This window comes from Diorhabda sublineata, chromosome 4 (assembly GCF_026230105.1).
Source record: "Diorhabda sublineata isolate icDioSubl1.1 chromosome 4, icDioSubl1.1, whole genome shotgun sequence".
In the NCBI taxonomy this organism is placed as follows: Eukaryota; Metazoa; Arthropoda; class Insecta; order Coleoptera; family Chrysomelidae; genus Diorhabda; species Diorhabda sublineata.
The window spans coordinates 3,682,692-3,702,443 of NC_079477.1; the positions used below are offsets into that span (position 1 = coordinate 3,682,692).

Genomic DNA, 19,752 nt, shown 5'->3' on the forward strand with positions numbered 1-19,752 from the left:
CTTTCTTCTCTTTATTGTTATAGATCATTTCCTCCCAGCAGAAAATTTGTAAGCGATTATTAATATACTGCTATGATTAATAAAAAAAAATCAGCTAGCAGTAAGTCGATGAAAACCTGGTTAACTGATGCATTTACATAGGCAATAGATCCGCTTAACTCCTACGTAATAACTTTCAAAGTATCCGCTGATGGTTTTTCCAGATAACTTATAGATTTATTCAAGCTACCAACAATAAAATTTTTATTTTGAGCATTGAGATCATTTTTAAAGGGAGAAAATGTACCGGGCTTTGGGGTATCGCACAGATATCACAATTTATTAATCTGGTGCGGGATCGGACCTGGGTCTATTAAGGGAGGTAGCTAAAGATAAGAATCTGGTGGCTTTATTGAAAAATTCCAAACGAACCCGAACTTTCGCTGTCAGTCAAAACTTATGCAACAAGTTATCAAGCAATATATGCCATTAAATCTACCCCAATTGCAGCTGTAGCTTGATATCGAAGGAGTAAGGGGTAGGTTTGGCGGATAGGAGATAATTATAACATCGCAAAGCAACAAAATATGTCGCATGGTTCATGTCGCCAGATTATTCGAGTTGGCTACCGTAATTTAATAATGCAAGTAGTCGTCATGTTGAATTTGACTTGTAGGGGTGGTGGATCTTGCACTTTGTTATCCAAAGTAAATATTACGGCAGGGAACTACGCATTTCGCGGGGGGTGGATAGAGAAACAAAATCAATTCAATACACCTATTTTTACACACCATTTACGTATTTTTTTCAGGTAATTTCTGATTATAAGGAGACAAATCTTCCACCACATCTTTTTATACTAATATAATACTCGAACTCTAATTCAGAACGAATACAAATAAAGAATATTAGACGGACAAATATGGAAATTTTAATATACTTACATCACTTAGTCGGTCTCTTGAGCTATCCGCATCTCGTGGTGCTACCGAAGATCCAGTAAGACGTTCAGAAGCCCTGCCACTGTCGTCGCTAGTAGCGGGGTCATGTGTTAACGTCAACCCCTGGAAGAAAAAAAATGATTCCTCCTACAATTCCCAAAATTCTAATAAAATATTCAGTTGAAAAATTATCTATAGAAAATCACGAACTACTACTACCCATTTTAAAAATCTCCTAGATGCTCTCGATACGAGATTTGGCGAGTAGAGACGATAAGAGTGCTTCTATCCTCACTCTCGATTTATTCAGTTGCTTGTAGAACGAGGCCAGAGAACACAAATTCACAAGTGTCGTTGTGGCTTAACAAGTTAAAGACTTTTTCTGAGCCTTCGAAGCAGGAATGAACGTCATTCGGATAAGATCGTATTAATAATAAAAAATCTTATCAACCAAAAAAAAAATACCAATTTTATTGTGCTTAAGATAAATGCTAGTGACTCCTTAACAAAGAAGTAGAGATGTGTAAATCATTAAACAGTGACAGACTTATACGGGATTATCAGTGGAAAGCACGTACGGTCCAACACACGCTTCACACACCCTTGGGAGATTCCAATTAGCCCTCCCGTCTAAAAAAAAATAACCCACAATATCCCTTTGTTAATCCGGTCAAAAGGACCGACCCTCCGATACAGATGCCTGATTTCTGTACCACGAAATGGGAAAGACACGTATTGTTATTTATTAACTGTTTTTTAGTAATCTCGAATTTTTATTATTTTAGATTAATAAATTCCCTCAATACAGAACTGAACGTCGAGATTTTAAAACCAATTTTCAAATAAAGGAAACGTAAAATTCAGATGATTAATCAACATATTCAAATAAAAAATGGGTAATTATACACTTTCGCGGTCACATGGTTTTTTGGCTCTAGAAAATCGAAAAATGGATGGATTTTAATGATCTCGGTGTCAAAATGTTCCATTTTACGGCGGATTTATAAAAAAAAATACGAAAATTAAAAAAAATAGATATTTTTTACAATTTCATGACTATAAACGTAAAAAAAATGACTTTCTACATATAATCCTTCGTAACTGTTTCTGACGTCGTGGAATCAAGTTCGTATATTTTTTTCGCAATTTTCGAAAAAAATGAATATTTAAAAAAAAAATTTCAAAAAAGTTAATTTCATGAAACTGTAAAAAATATTTATTTTTTTTTAATTTTCGTATTTTTTTTATAAATCCGCCGTAAAATGGAACATTTTGAGATCAAAATCATTAAAATCCATCCATTTTTCGATTTTCTAGAGCCAACCTAACCTAACCTAACCAAAAAACCAAGTGACCGCGAAAGTGTATAATTACCAAAAAATGTTTACAATATAAGGAATGAAAAAATCTTCCAGATTCCATACACAGAACCACGATAGCCGCTGATGAATCAATTACAATGCTGATAAGTAATACATTTAAAGTGTAGGTAGAGGCCTCTGCCTCGGTTTACCACGACCTCAATTTGCGCCTCAATTTCTTTATATTGATTGATTTAGTAGCGCGTGCGGCATCACTGTATTCAACCAGTCAAGTAAAGACTCCTTTCATTGAAGATGTTTACATCACAGAACATACCTTAAGAAGAAATGCAAACTTAGTTGTCATTCAATGACATCTATATGTCATACATGTCATTCTATATAGAGAAATTGCCAGATATTGAGTGTCTATTTGGTTCTTGGTTTACTATACAGTTTCACGCAAGCGATAATTTGAGCATTGAGCATTGAATTTTAAAAAATTCATCCCATTTAGAACACGCATCGGGAAAGCGTTTGGGAAATTCGAATAAATGATTATTTATGTTGACAATTGACGTGACAGTAATGACAGATTTTTATTACACTAGCGCCACGATTGGTAAGTTACAGAACCAAATTTGTGTTGCTGAAATTTAGATGCAAAGTCGATTTTCTTATTATATTTTGTGGTTTAAATTTTCTAATTGTTTTTCGGTGGGTGGAATTTAGCGGTTTCTTATTAAAATTTCTGATATTTTACCATAATTACTAAATGCTTGTCTACTTGTAGAACAGTGAATCAAGACATAATAATGTTTTTACATAAATTTATTATTCAAAAAAATGTCTACACCGCCCGGCTGATAAAATAGAACGTATAGAAGTATAAGTTTGGAGATGAAGATAAAAATGTTAAAAAATATGTAGAACAGAGGCAAGGCTACAGAGATTGGATGATAGTTTTGCCTCTCAGCGTGATAAATAATTCGTTTTAGTTAATATGGGACGCCTACTAGCGCGATGAAAATCGCTGGTATCAAACCTGCCATTTTAGAAATAAATAAGCAAATGCTTGCTGTTTGGATGGAAGAAAATTCCATAACTTTTAGTAAAATCTTAATCTAGCCAGATCTGGCAACGCTGCAAGCGTGGCGAAGCAGAATACAGCCCCCTGCTCTCTGCTCTCTGCTCTCTAGCTTAGAGACAAGCAGAGTTTATAATTTGCATTGAAAACGGTTGAGAATAATAGTATAGTGAATCAGTCACTTCATTTAGTTTCTATAATCACAGTCCACTTGCTAACATATTTTATGAGCAAATTATAAACTCCGCTTGTCTCTAAGCTAGAGCGCAGAGAGCTTCGCCACGCTTGTAGCGTTGCCAGATCTGGTCGAATTAAGATTTTACTAAAAGTTATGGAATTTTAGGGAAACATCCGTATAAACTGGCAAAGCGACAAGCGCAGATTCAGCAGTTGCGTCCTAATTTTCTACTCATATATACAATTATATACTTCGACAGAAAATTCCAGCTTTCCTCGTCTTCAATGTAGATGAAACCGATCTTTAATGGAAAAAGATGCCATTCTGAATATTTATTTTCGAAAAAGTGGTTTTAAAACAACCAAATATCGATCGATTGAATCTTCTTTTGGATGGAAATGCCACTGGAGACTTCAACAAAATGTACCTTGTTTAATTATAAAAACTTCCGTAGTTTTTTCTTCATTTTGTCAACATGACTTTAAAAACAATAATAATAAAAAACTATTTTTCAAAAAAAAAACATGATGTCCTGAATAGATTAAAAAAAATACGAGATGAAATCGAACATATCTCATTTATACATCATTTCACACATTTCATTTCATGAATTTATTTTGTTTTATCAATATCTATAAATTAATAACCAATCATTTTTTCCCTTGCATACTATTCGTTATTTCGGAACGGCAGTTCCCATCTCAACATTGAGACTGTATAGCAGATTATTAGGAAGACTAATTATTGCGTACACAAGGACATTTGAGGTTATATCTCTGATTATATATATAGTTAAGTGATTAGCACATTTTGAAATTGATTTTTTTCATCATCAAATAAAATTAGAACAAAACCCGATACAGTTAAAGCATAAATTTTTAATGAAAAACGTAAAATTATTTATCCGGTTCTTGTGTTTATAATAAAATATCAGAATCAATAACTCCTCTTGTGCGTTAAAATTGATTTATTTGCAAATAAAAAATTTTTATAAAGTAATCTAAGTACGTTTCCATGTAAACGACGTTAACCGTAAAAACAAAAACGTAAACAAAAATATTAGCAACTGATGTGTTGACATAAATTCGCACAACCTCCGACTGCCCCTGACAACCCACGCAACAATCAACGCTCATGTTCAGTAAGGCGTGTTGCATAGCTACTTGATGCAAGCTGTCGAAATAACAACTTATTCGACACCTGCTGTACTAATAAGGATAAATTTCTTATTCCTTAGACAATTTTTGCTTGTATATGTTCTTGATTTTAGATCTCTTCGGTTTCAAAATTAGTTTTTTTTAATAATTTTTAAGAAATTTATTCTGACTGAATGTACATGGTTTGAAAAATACCCTCAGATTGGCTAAGATCCAATTTTGTCACTCTACCGAATAAGAACAATGCATCACAATGTGATAACCTCATGATTAGTTTGATGTCCCACGTCTTGAAGATCATTCATACACCTATATATACAAAAAGTGTTAACACCTGGTTGATCGTTCGCAATTTGGCTTTAGAAACGGAATGCGAACTCGGGAATTTCTTTTTTCTCCTTGAATGTTCTGACTCAGATGTAGAGACATTAACGCTGATGAACTTTTGACTGTGTGTCACACCAAAGAATGATCAACATCCTAAAATCCACCGGGATCGACGCACAAGATCTTAAAGATCATAACCGGACTTTGCCGGCACCAAACAGCAACAGTAACAATCGAAAAGTCCACATCAGAAGAGATAGCAATAAAAAGAGGCGTGCGACAAGGATGTGTATTGTCTCTCCTATCGTTTAACATCTACTCTAAGGCGAAGCTCTCGAGAATACAACTGCAGGCATAAAGATCAATGGAAACATTATAAACAATCTTAGTTACGCAGATGGTAGTGTTCAGTAGCCTACCAGAACTTCATGGAGGTTATTGTAGAATACCAAACTGTTGGTATTCTCAAAAATACAAAAAAAAACGCCACCCTAAGACTTCATGAAGAGATCATTGAACAAGTGTCATACCTGGGCACGCTCGTCAACCAGCAATGCGACCAAAAACTCGAAATCAGATCAAGAATTGAGCAAGCGCGGAAAACTCTGAACAACATGAGGATACTTCTGGTAAACCGCAACCTCAACCTGGAACTTCGGACCAGAATGCTTCGCTGTTACATCTTTCCTGTTCTTTTGTACGGATGCGAAAGTTGGATCATGGATGCGGCCACGGAGAAGAAAATTATTGCGTTCGAAATGTCGAATGCTGCGGATATCTTGGACGGAACATAGGACAAACAAAGAGCAAATGGGTAAATGGGATAATAGAAGGGAAGATGAAAGGAAAACGGTCGGTGGGCCGTAAACTAAGTTCGTGGATGAAAGACTTGCGCAGATGGCTCGGACAGACGTTTACAGAAATTTTCAGAGGTGCGGTTACTCGTGCGACAATAACCATTGTCGGCGTTGTAAGAAGAGATTGATGAAAAATTGACGTTTCGACCTTTGCTTAAGACTTAAATAAAAGTCGAAACGTCAATTTTTTATCAATCTTTCAAATATTATTTAAAAAAAAAACTAATTTTAAAACAGAAGAGACCTAAAATCAAGAAGCAACTAATAAGGATATTTATACAACCATTTTATCGATAAAATATGTTTTATGGTTTTTTCTTTTGTCTCCAATTATATTCGGTCTGGTAAATGAATTATTATTAAATCACAAATTGCAAACATTTAAATTTATACCGCTAAAATGTATTAATTCATTTATAGCCGTCGGCGTCGCCACTCATTGTTCACAGGGTGATGTATCGAATTGTAATGAAATCATAACTGCTTCGATGTATAATTAATGAATAAATACATAAATAATGAATAAATGTCGAACGTTTTCATGAATTTTGCACCGGTCAAATGATGCATAAACTTTTATTTCGTATGCCGACACGTCGACTGAATTATTCATATTTTCAATATTATTTGTTTTGTTGTTGTTGTTGTTGTTTCGACGTATTTCAACGTTCATTAAATAATACAATATGAAATTGGACACAACTCATAACTATAACGAATTAGAAAATTGCTTTAGATATAGAAAAAAATGAAGAGTTTTAAAGTTAATACGAAAAAAATTATATTTTACACACATTTTACATATTGTATGCATTCATTAAAAGGCAATCGAATCATCATAAATTGAACGGCATAGACAGATACACTTTATTGTAGACCTTGTACTTGAAAATTATACTTATTTAACTTGATAGAACTGAATATTAAATTATGAAACGTGAATAGACGAGTAAAATTTAAGTTTGGTTTAAACAGGGTACCAGACATGGACTGAGCTTCGGTAGTTTTTTATCTGACCCAAATAATCTTGTCGCCATCGAACGATCCGGTTATTGCCATCCGTTTATTCAGTTTTTTGTATTTAAAACCACAAGTTGACAAAACTTGACGCAATGTTTATTAACTGATATAATAATTCGCTAACTTTGGTGTATTATTTGTAATGTAGCAACCCTATTCATTCTTCTTGAGTAGCTTTGTCAACTGATATAAGTTTTTCTTGTCTTTAGTTTCAATACACTGTGCAATTTCATTGTTTTCTATTTATTTAAAGAAATCTATGAATTGAATAAATCTCACCGAGCCACGCTACTGCTTATTACACACTGTCTGGCAGGAATATATCAAAGAAATTGTGTACATACGCTTTCCGACAGCTTCGGCCAATTGAAATACATTTATGTTTACGATTCGATGATTTATTTGGTAAACAGTGGGATGTGATTAGTCCACTGACGGTTTGTTAGATGTTTACCGAATTTGGTATGAGTGTCGTGCGTATTTATTGTAAATATTTATTATTCCTCGCATAACTGTCTCCTGGAATTGAATTGGATTGGTTTGCTGGATTATCCTATCGAACTAGAGCTATTAGATCGTCGCTTTCCGGTGAAAACCGGATTGCCAGGTGGAATTCTGCACGAGAATTCTTCGCTTGGACAATAGCGTATCGGAGTCGCGTATTGTTTTCCGTCTTACGGGCTCAGATAGACTCATAAGAGTGGAGCGACGACGAGACTTATATTGCCGAGCTACTACCATTTAGTGGTGGATCAGTTTTGTTATAAGGAGGAAAAGCATTTATGGTTATTCTTGGAGACGACGCAACCTTATCGCTTCGATGGTTACCGAATATCTTGTCGATGGAGAAAATCCGCAATTTGCTCGGCCTGCTCGCAGTCCTGACTTAATTTCCGTTGAACACATTTGGGATGAGATGGGGAGACGTTTGCGGAGTGCAGGAATGGGACGGTCTTCCGCAGAATTTGATCCAAAGCATACCTCGTCGTTTGAAAACTGTTATTATTGCCAGAGGAGGAAATACTCGCTACTGAAGACATTAAAATTTATTTTGTCAGTCAGTTACAACCGAAATAAATCCGTGAAACATAAATATTTATCAAATAATTCGATATTATCTTTTGAGACCAATATTTGGTGTTTCTTCTTCTTTCTTTTCTTCGTATAATAATACTGACCACACATAACATTCTATAACCTCATTCTGTCAATCACTCAATATTCTTCGTTCAATTTTAAGCAGATTTTTACATCCATAAATCGCTTATGATTAATTGACCGCTTTACAGTTCCCTTTCGAATCTGACAACATTTCAAAACTTTCCACCATTTTTCATCTCAACTGAATTAACTCCGACAAGACTATAGCGATCCGATTAAAACCGATTAGAGACTAAGTCACAGATTTACCAAATTCGTTTCATATCTTAAGTAATCATCTTCTTAATTTATATTTTACGAGACAGTGAAGAAAAGGCGAAAGGGGAATGGAACCAAAAAAAGGCAATATCAATTATAAACATTAGTCTCCCTCGGAATGGTGATTGTTAATTTACCGTGGTCTGTTCCGTTGAATGGAAACAGGCGGAGAAAAATATTTATCCATTCAAATTTAGACAGAATATTAAAAATTGTTTCCGACAATTTCTTTCGTCAAGAATATTTTCCTAATTATTACAATTTATTTCTTTTCATTCTTGATTATTAATTTTTTTGAAATATTATGGAAAATTGAATTTTTCTGGGTTCAATCTACACGCATCTTTTCCATCTATTTCGATGCGGAAAGTTGAGGATTCGTGCATTGGTAAAGTTGCACTTTCGCCCTCTGTAACAGCGGGAGAAACAAATTTTTCCATCACGTCGATTGATATGAAGAATTGAAGAATCATTTACAAAAATGATCTCAACTGATTAATCTGCATTAATAAAAAGGTTTCATCACGTACTTTCGAAAAGCTGAAAAGAGAAATAGTATAAACCACGCGGGCAGAAGTTTGAAAACCGTAAAAGAAATATTACGAAGGCTTAGTTCGTTCCTGAACCTAGTCGTTTTAAGAATGAATGTGGACGAAAGTCTAAAAATCGACTCCGACGACAACCCTGCAATCGCAAGTAACTGTCAAAAAGACTGAACATTAAACTGGATTTGTTTTAGTAAAATCTGAAAGCTAATGGCATTAGCTTCAAAATTATATAAAATATTGCATATTTTTGTTCTCACAGTCCAACAATATGTTATGATCGGTAACTACCCTTTTTGTGCTCGTTCACAATAGTGCTAATCAAGGGTAACTGACCCTTATAAAAGGTTATCTACCTGACCAACCACCAGAAAGAACCAAAGAAACAAAAAACAACAAAAAAACCAAAAAAGTTTACAAATGACATACCCAAACCTGGAAGGAACCATTTTTTTGGGGATCAAACTTCGACCGGTCGTTCGCTTTATTTTTTTAGAGCCTGGAGCAGTTCAAACACTAACAAAAACTCGAACCCTGCAGAGGAGCAACTGCTATATCAGCGCCAGCTCATTAGAAAATTTCCTCAACCCTCCCAAAACATACACAACGAATTTTGTTTTTTTTTTTACCTACCACTATCAGTTATCCGTCAACCGATACACACTTCCGTTAACAAAAAAAAAGATTCTACCGGAAAATGGACACAACAAATGATAAAGCTCTCAAGCGGTCAACTATTGCGACAAGGTCAAGGTCAAGGCTAGTGCTCTGAACATGGGTCGGTCTACTGTTTCCAGAGTTTTCCGCCGTTTCCATGAGATTGGTAATTTTCAAGAAAGACGTCGTTCCGAAAGAAAAAGGTGCACATCCGAGAGAGATTCCCGATTCATTGACAGCTCAGAAAAACGCAAGGTGTGGCTGTGAGGGGCTGGACAGTCGAAGGACTCAACGTAGCTAACCCCAGAACACGTTAATTGGATTGAAGAACAAAGGGGCTCTGTTCTCTTCTTAGGCGAAAGCAGAGTGCCTGCATGGTAAAGATAGAAGAGGAAGAGTCTACAGAAGACCCGGAAAAAGATTCGTGCAGTGCGGTTCCGGAAGAAAAAGATGCGCTTTCGAGAGAGATGGTGTTCAAGATCAATAAAAGAGACAATACGACAGTTAGAAGGAGACTTAAGGAGCCAAAAAGGACAGCTACTAGCCCCAAATGAACCCCAGCCCACCGAGCAGCCATCTACCATTTTCCAGAGAACCACTGAATTGACTTTCGAACAAATGGTAACGATAGAAGACGACGAGTCCGCAGAATACCTGGAGAAAAATTCCCGGAGTTTAGTATACAAGAAAACGTGGCTTTTGGAGAAAGTTTCTGGATGAGTTGGGCTGGAATTTCAATAGAAGCAAAAACCGAATTGGAAACATAGAAGACATTTTAAGGGATCACGTCGTTCCCTGCGCCAGAGTCATCGGCGAAAACTTTATTCTAATGCACGACAAAGCTCGTTCACATACTGTACGTTCCGTATCGATGTCGAGATTGACAAGATCGGAAAAGAGAAAGCGATTATAAGCTGTTATTAGGACCAGGGGCGGGAACACTAAATATTGATAGATTATAATTTCAAATACACTTTCTTTATTGGTTATTATATCCATTAAGATAAGATTTCTTTTAGTTTGATATTTTTTCTTCGCCAAAAACATAACATAGACCACTAATTATAAAGCGAAGACTTCGAGAAGCTAAAATCAGAGTAAAAATGGAAGCTACAGATTTTTTGACCATGAGCGTGCGACCTGAGTCGATTTTTTTACTTACGAGTGTAGTACAGCATATTTAAAAGGTATCTTCCCGTCGTTAACCTAAACTGTAGATTGTCCATTGCTGAATAATTGTATTGAAATACTTTTTTTTTTTTTCATTTGACGAACAATAATCCAGTTCGTAAAATCTGTTAACATTTAATAAAAGTTCTGTTTATTTACTGGAAACGTTAAAAATCGACATTTATTTACTCTTAATCTATTTAAACGTCAAATTTTTACAACTAACAGACATTCAATAAAAACAATCCGTCGCTATTTAATATATTATATCTGTGGAGTTTATTTCTTTTGCAATAATGATTTTCCGCCTGTTAACTCCCAGTAAGTTTATTTGTTCCGATTCATAGATTAAATTTATTCTAGAGATATGTCAAGGAATCTAAATTGGCAATTAACTCCACTTTATACGGGACGTAGTTTACGATTATTACTGTTATTATTATTTATTATTAGATTGATTTAGTTCATATACCATTCTACTTTTATTTTTTCTTATTTCAAGTTATATTAATCAAGGTAGAAGTCGTTATATTCTTAGTTAATTAATTCAACTACTTTTCTTATAGTTTGAAACAAAGGTAAGTACTAGAGTTGCGTCTCAAGTTTTTACAAAAAATTAAACAGAAAACAACAAGTTCGAAACAAAAATTTATGTAAATGACTCCATTCTTGAACGGTTTTTGGTAATTTTCTATAATGGGTTGGTGCCCCTGAATAATACTTTCATTTTGACAGCTGACAGGGCGATGTATGTCATGTGTGAGGATGGTATGAGGTTATTTAAACTAACCTCAAAATGAATGGATTGTTTAATATATTGAAATTATTATGTCACTCTCCCGTATTAGGAAATATGCTTGTATTTTTTTAATACTTTTTAATTCGTCCTTTAGATAATTATAACTCAATAAAAAATATATAATATAATATAATTATAATATTACTCAAAGTATAGGTTAGGTTAGAACGCCGCCTTTTTCGCGGGCTTTGGCGGATTATTCAAAATATAGATTAAATTTGGCTGGAATGAAATGTTTGTATTGTTGTAAAGATTATTTTAATGATTTTGCTCCTTTGACCTTAGCCAATTAAAAATCTTGATTAGATGCAAAATATGCAGACATCATCATGAATGTCATAATGTCAGAAGAATCATCAGAATCTAAAAACGCTACAGGAATATAAAAATAAACAGGATTTTTGTTCTAAACGCAACCAAAACCTTGTTTGTACCTCGATAAATCCAGGACTTTTCGGACTCGCCGATCGATAACTGATCAACTATCAATCGATCAGTTATCCCCGCCAGAAAACATCAAACAAAAGCCCGTCTCCTGTCTCAATTATTATACAGTTTTCCGTCATTCCATCTTTTTAATTTTATTTGTGCAGTGACTTCTGCGTATCATTTTGATTTTTGAAAAGACAGTTTTTACTCTCATGTAACTAAACAAGTGTTATGATCTGCCGCCAATAACGGCCATTATCGTACCCGTACAAATTGTACTTAACATTTGTTGGAAACAGTTTTAAGTCAAAACAGAAACTTGTACGTTTTTAATAAATATACGTGCGTTATTTTTGTGAAAGGTAAGTTGAATAATGAGCAAACTAATACGATATTAAGTCACTGGTTTTCAATAATAAGTATTCAACTTGATGGTGTTGATTATTGCATGCAATTTCTTGCACTTGCAATTGATTTATTTCATCGTACAAATATTATTTTGATTTGGACAATTAATAAAATCTATGCATTTTTTCGTCCAATTGGTTTTTTTATTAATGAAATGCGAAAAAAAAAATAAAAGTCAGCTCCCGGTTTATTTTTAGACCGCAGTAATGAACTTAGACAATTCATTAATTATATTTGATTAATCGTTCGGTAATTGAGATGCTTGAAGTGTTGTTATACGTTAATCACGATACCACTAAATATATAAAAAGATAATGACTTGATTAAACAGAGGCGACGATTTCAACGACATCAAGTGTAAAATGAAAATTTTGACAAATGATATACGATTTTTTTTAAAAAGAAATTTATTTCTGAAGTCACAGAAAGTATATAAGAGTAGTGCCCGATTAATAAACTTGTATTTCCGGTTGCTGTTTGACGTCGGAAGCAAAAACCAACTCGGTTTTTGCTTCCATTGAAATGTGCGCCCAACCCATCCAGAAACTTCCTCCAAAAACCACGTTTTCTTGTAAACTAGACTGCGGGAGTTTTTCTCCAGGTATTCTGCGGATTCGTCATCTTCTATCGTTACCATTTGTTAGTCAATCCATTCAGTGTGTTCTCTGGAAAATTGTAGACGGATGCTCGGTGGGCTGGGGTTCATTTGGGGCCAGTAGCTGTCCTTTTTGGCTCAAGGTTAGCTACCTTAAGAATCCTTCTAACTGTCCAGCCACTCCTCGCATTTCTCTGAGCTCTTATTGAACTTGAGCACCAATGAAAGCCAGATTGATAAAAATGAATCGGTCATCTCTCTCGGATGTTCATTTTTTTCTTCGGGAACCGCGTCTTCGATAAAAGTTACCACGATACAGTCTGGAAACAGCCGACTTCTCGCTGACTCTGGCCTTGTCGCAATAGGATGACCGCCTGAGCAACTTCAGCACTTGTTTGGTCCATTTTCAGGTAGAATTCTTGCTGGTTGCTCATCTTTAAAATTACAACCGCAAAACTGACATACACCCACAAAAAAATAATGAATTTCCTTAGTTCGTAGCCCAGATAAGAAATCAAAGTGTCACCAGGGAATGCGGATATCTTATACACGCATAATTCTTCAATTATTATAGGACAAATTGTTTTATTTGAACCACCAGGTCATGGAAAATCAGAATAAAGAAGGTTTTATCGGAGGGTTCTCTTACAACAAGACATTACATACTGTGAAAATTACGCGGAATAAGGTCCAAGAACTTTGTGGTATTGAAAATCTACCACAATCAGCATTTAGTCCGTATTTGCATCATCAGATTACTATTTATTCAGATCCGTGGCGAAATTGCAGTGCTACAAAAACTGTTTCAAAAGCATCATTGAATTCGATGTACATGCGCTTCCAAAGAAACAATTTTTTGGAGATTTCGAAGCGCTTATCTCAAAATGTTAGTCGAAAGTCTAAAGTGTATATATAAATACTTACATGGTTGTGTTGAACTAAAATATGATTAGTAATGTGGGCCTTTGGTTCGATCTTAGGCCTTTCCACATCGGTCAGTCGTTTAATATTTTCTTTTACGGAGATCTTCAACACCAACTGAAACAAAGACAAATTTAAGATTCGCGTTCGGTGGCTCAATACAAAAATATCATATTTTCAGAGTAATTTTTGTTAAAGTAGTTACGGAATCCAAATAACGGATTTTACCAGCACCGCTGATCGTATATTCGGCATTATATGACTTATCATCTTAGTAAATACAATCAGGTACAAATCAGACGTAGTCGTGTCCTATCAGAAGCCGAGTAATGTGAAATTTTACACAGTCTAAGGTGCTTCATCAGTCATGACATACATTTACTTGTCAACCATTGCTGCTACGTCTGTATCGTTCTAGATAGTTCGATGATTTCCGCATCCTGTTGTCCTATATTCAAGCAGCTTCTGTATACCCTCTTACGATCGAAAGGCAACAGATCCACGCTACCACAAGAAAAGCCTGTGCAGAAATTGTTCGGTAGGAGCTGGCGATCCTCGGCATACCATCGTCACCTTTTTGCAGTCTGTTCGGCTGCCTTACGAATCTTCTTTCGTATCTAAGGTTATCTACAAATATTTGACTTGGACTCCATCTCAATTTCGTCGATCTATGCCGTGATTTGTCAAATGATCTTCAGTTATCCGATAGTTAATTACCTATTTGGTAGGTAATCTCCACCATCAGGATCAAATAGTCTGATATCATTAATTCTCTTAAATTTCCGTCTCCCTAGGCGAGGTGAAGCGTTTTATATGTTTAACAGTGTCTGTCTAGCTCCATGGAGATGTCGACCATCTTCTGAATTACTCCGATTATTGATCAACTCTTTCTGAAACCGAATTTCAGGTCTGAAAGGTGTACTCCGGTTCAGTAAGTTGAAGCAAATAAATTCGTCTGTAGCAGTTATCTTTAGATCTTCTATCCATTTGATTATTTTATTTAAAACCTTATTACCAAGTGGTATATCTTATAATCCGGTCTACTAACGCTCGTGTGGGAACAATTTCCTTATCAATTGTTCCCTACGTAACACTTAACATTTTACGGCCGATTACCTCTTTTTACGACGAATTCGTTAATCAACCGCCATTTAGAAAAAATGCGCTTCCTTTGCGGTTCCGATTAGTAGCCTTCGGTCTGATTTACAACTCGTTTTTTCTTGAGCACCGAAAGAATTTAATGGTCATGTTAAGTTGCTTTTGGTAGCTTATGAGTTTTTGTTTTACAAGTGCTCGATACAACGGGTATCGTGTCGTTTTTAAAAAGTACTCGTGCCCCATGTGATCTGGATATTTAGCAACGGCCTGTCACGACTTTTGCTGCTTGTTGCGTTTTTGTTCGACAGAGGCTTTCGAGATATATTACGGCACAGCTGGATAACATTAGATTATAAAATTTTGATGTAGCCGCGAATTTTTTAATAGCTTACTTTGTTTTTTATTTGCATCTTTTAATCGATTTTAATATTTATTATTATTGAAGAACACAGAGTCTCTAATTGTTGCATATTATCTGTAACAATTTCGGAGTCGAAAAGGAATGACACTGCCTAGTGACCTCCCTGTCCAATTTGCCTCACAAATTCGAGGTCAGGCAACTGTGACGGCTAAATCAGTATTTTATTTCTTTCCAATTCTTTTAAATACTCTTTGAACAGCTTCGAGGAATGTTTGAGATCGTTGTTTTGCTGGAATATCAGGCGCTAGCCGGAACGTACTACATTTTTATAGTCCTCTATACGAAGCATCCCTAAATCGTCATATAACATCCATTCTTCCTTCAACCTACGCATTATTTGACTCAAAAACCACAAACTTCAACTAATCCCTACCTTAATATCTCTCCCGCTCTTCACGCGATTAATTTTGATTTTCTTTAGCCCACTGCAAGCTCTTGATTCTATTTTGACGTCTCAAACAAGGTTTCTCTACTGCTACCCTTCCAAAAATATCAGATCATCTCAATCTCCTTTCCACTGTAGAAGTACTCAAAGCAAATCTCTAATTTCGTTGATCTGATCTGCTATCTTTGGGCCCGTGAGTTATCGATCACGTTTACTGGTCAACAAATACGTTCATCCTCGGTTGTTTTGGTTTTTCGAAGCCTACCTTTTCTATTGCAAAAGCTTCTGGTGGATACATATTTCATCACTTTGTAATCCACGGTAAGTCGAGGTTTGCAATTCGACGGTTACTTTTGCTTAGACTATGAAGACACGAGTTTCAACCGATCGTCCCTGGGCTTTACTCATTTTAAAACTTAAAGTCTGAATTTTCGAGAACGAAAACAATCACAAAAAGAAGTTTTGGTGCAAAAAGTCTCGCTGAGACTAAACTACAATCATAAACATCGAAGATATAATTTACAATTAAGGAATAGTAATAAACAAATCCGATATTGTCAGATTAGTGGAGTAGACACTTTTTAGCAAGTAATTAACTCACTCTACTTTACAATTTATCGTGAATTTTTTTCGCAAATCTTTTATTCTTTACATTTGGGGCCCATATTTGTAGGTTGTACTCAATCTGCCGCTTTTTAGTATCCCGAAATCCTCGCTTGGGTTTCCCTTACTATTATATTGATTATAAATAAAATATGCAAAATTTATTGAGTGAAAACTATACATTGAACTCTTTATATTATATATTTGGGCCCGTAAGTTAATTCGAATGTTCAAACAAGTTGGCGTTATGGCCCGGATGGAATCCAGCTGTAGGTATATAGTCGAGAGTGAACTCTCTAACCGACCTTGATGGGACCGTACTATCAGAAACCGAAGAAGAAGAAGAAGAAGAAGAAGAAGAAGAAGAAGAACATAGTCGACCATCACACACAGCCAACGTTAATCGCACACACACACAAACACCACAAACGAACGCCGAAGTACAAGCACAAAAAGGGCACTGACCTATTAAAAGGGTATTTCTATTAGTCAGCTGACTAGACGAAATTCCCAATGGATAAGTTTCTACACACACAATATTCCGACATGTAAATAATTGAGATTGAAATTACTAAATATCAATAAAACTAAAAATATTTAGATATAATTAACTTTTATATAATATCCAAACAACTTCGGTGTATTTAAAAAAAAAAACATGGTAATAAAAAGTTATTTTGGAAGAAAAGCATTCCACTCAATGACACCGTTATGCAAAAATCAAAGGAATGTGCTGCTTATATTTAAAGTCTCATTACAAGAAGAAGGAGCAATAATAGCACCAGTTGTAATTTACAAAAAGAGTACGAAAATTTGAAAATAAATAACGGCAAATAGAGGTGGGATGTGTGTTAACGTAACTTCTCTATAGTTATAAAATCACTAAATCATTAATACGTGTGACTGTCGCACAGATGGCGCTGCCATTGTCAAATCCGTATGAAGTACCAACATTCAAAATACTATGTGTGAAATTTCATGACATTTCGGTTAGTCACAAAAAAGTGACAGCCATTTAAGTGAAGCTACTTTGGTTATTTTCAAAACAATTTTGTGTGTTAATTTTTCATTACTTCTTGATGGAAAATAATACTGTACAAGCTCAGCAATGGCTTCAAAATTGTTATCCGGACACTGCTCCATCGAAAAGAACCATAAAAAAAGTCTACAAAATGGTTATTTCTAAACGTAAATTGAAATCGCGTGCGGTAGCTGAGGCCGTAAAGACATCAGAAGGCAGTGTGTTCACTATTATGCATGAACATTGAACCATGACAGAGCTTTTTTCAAAATGGGTGTCGCGTTTACTCACATGTCGATTAAAATCAACGTATTGGTGATTCAGAGCAATATTTGGCCATGTTTACACGTATTCAATGAGATTTTTTGCGTCGATATGTGACAATAGATAAAACATTGATCCATCACTTCACTCCGGAATTAAAACGATCATCATCTGAGTGGACTGCAGCCGCTGAACCACGTCCGAAGCGTCCAAAGGTACAACAGTCATCTGGGAAGGTTAAGGCTTTAGTATTTTGGGATGACATGGAATATTGTTCATGCAAAAGGGAGAAATAATCGCTAGCGAATACTACATAGAATTGTTGGATCGTTTGAATGCAAAAGATATTAAAAATGCCCTCATATCTCGAAGAAAAAACCACTGCTTCACCAAGACGATGGCAACGTTAGTTAAATTGATGAAATTTCACTTCAAGTTCAAACACTAGCTATTCGTTGATCTCAAAAAAAGCAATTGCTGAAATTGAAGCCTATTTTGAGGTAAAAGACCAATCCTTTTACAAGCACGGCATCAAAAAGTTAATCGGAAGATTGTATCGCTTTTAAAGTTATGAATAAAATCGATTTTTGCCAAAAAACTGGGTTTTTCTTAGTTACAGGACTTATTGAATGATGTGTTATTTTATCTTAAGGTTTTTTCGGAACGAAATCCTAATTGAAATTAGAGGCAATATTACGAGAAACTAGACACAATAATATTTGTAGGGTTGTCTTTCATGTTATGATTATCCTTCCTAGTATGCAATTTTCAATGGTGTTGTGGGTTGTGGACGCAAAATAAAACTGTCAAGGCAAAAATATTTGGTAAAATTTAACTCAAACGTTGCTAAAGATAAACAAGTAATAAAACAAATAAGAGCATGTTGTATGAAACAGAAGAACAAAGAAAAAACATACAAAGAATACAACAGACACAAATAAATAAAAACCTTTTAAAATTTTTAGACGTCAGTCAAAAGATGAAATACTGTTACTGACAAGGTCGCGAAATGTATCCTTGGACCGGCCCTGTCCAACTGCAATGGAATTTTAAAATTCTGCGAATTCGCGCGGCGTCTTTCACATCTTTTATGAATGGCAGAAGCGCCTTTGATGTTTCCTTTTCGAACTTTTTATTATGGCGGGCGGTTTATTTACAGTATTTCTTTAAAATAATTTCTCGAAAAGTCTATTTATTCATTTTGTTTCCTTTTGTTCTGGAACTTTGTAGAATTTTATTTAGGTATATAAATGATTTGCGCAAACAAAAGTAAAAGTAATCACAGGAATTGTTTAGGTGATATTTTTAAGTAAATTATTGTAAGTTAAGTGTATTGTATAGTGTATAAATAAAATAAGAACTTGAGAGACAGTGTTTATTAATTCACTATTGGGTGTGTTGACTTATAAACATATAAAAAGATGGTTATATTGTTATCAACTGCATCGTTCCTTATCCAGAATTTTTACATCATCAAAATTAGTAGGATTTGTTGAACCAGAGATGTTTTATCTTTTTTTGTTCTTATTACGTTCTCGACACTCATATTCATGCTGGTATATTCTGGTTTTCAAGTACTGTTTAGTCATACCGATGTAATTCTTATTGCAATGTAGACATTTTATTTTTTAAATCACATTGGAATGCAGTATATTTTGTGATTAATATATTTGATGATCCAAACGTTTTCAAAGATCAATTCCCATCTCTAACATCGTGGAAAATAAAGACGAGAACCGTTCGCAAATTACTTCTCAACCTTTTCCGTCTCTCTCTTACTGTACTATACTAACTCCCTCTTTTTTTTTTATTTCTGTGAATAGGAGTTGAGAGCATGGTTGAATTTATTATAGTAAAGATACATTTTCGTTCGTTTATGTTTTAGTATTCTTGGAAATACGCTTGTAAATGTATTAGTATTCTACATGGGTTATTTACCGTAAAAGGCAGATACAGAAGTATTATCAGATGTATAAAATGTTTCGTCTCGTGTAGTGGATTCAATCACAAATAATTAAAAAATAAAAGAGCAAACATCCAATTTATCTTACTAGCTAACCCGGCGAACATAGAAGTAAGAAATAAATGAACTGATTTTGGATTTTGTCAAGTTCAATTTTTCATTAGGATGATAAATACAGGGTGGCGCAATAGAACGTGCATATTGCCT

At 34.9% G+C, this 19,752-nt stretch overlaps 1 protein-coding gene across 5 annotated transcripts in view; it reads right to left on the reverse strand.

The window, feature by feature from the left end:
- LOC130443293 (autism susceptibility gene 2 protein-like) overlaps positions 1–19,752 on the reverse strand; it is a 242,825-nt gene that overhangs the window by 192,779 nt on the left and 30,294 nt on the right. For all 5 annotated transcript variants that reach the window (XM_056777856.1, XM_056777857.1, XM_056777861.1 and 2 more), the window contains exons 2-3: positions 13,794–13,907; positions 924–1,043 (exon numbers count right to left, since the gene is read on the reverse strand). In XM_056777856.1, coding sequence (XP_056633834.1) covers positions 924–1,043; positions 13,794–13,907 — 234 coding nt within the window. The remainder of the gene's footprint in view (positions 1–923; positions 1,044–13,793; positions 13,908–19,752) is intronic.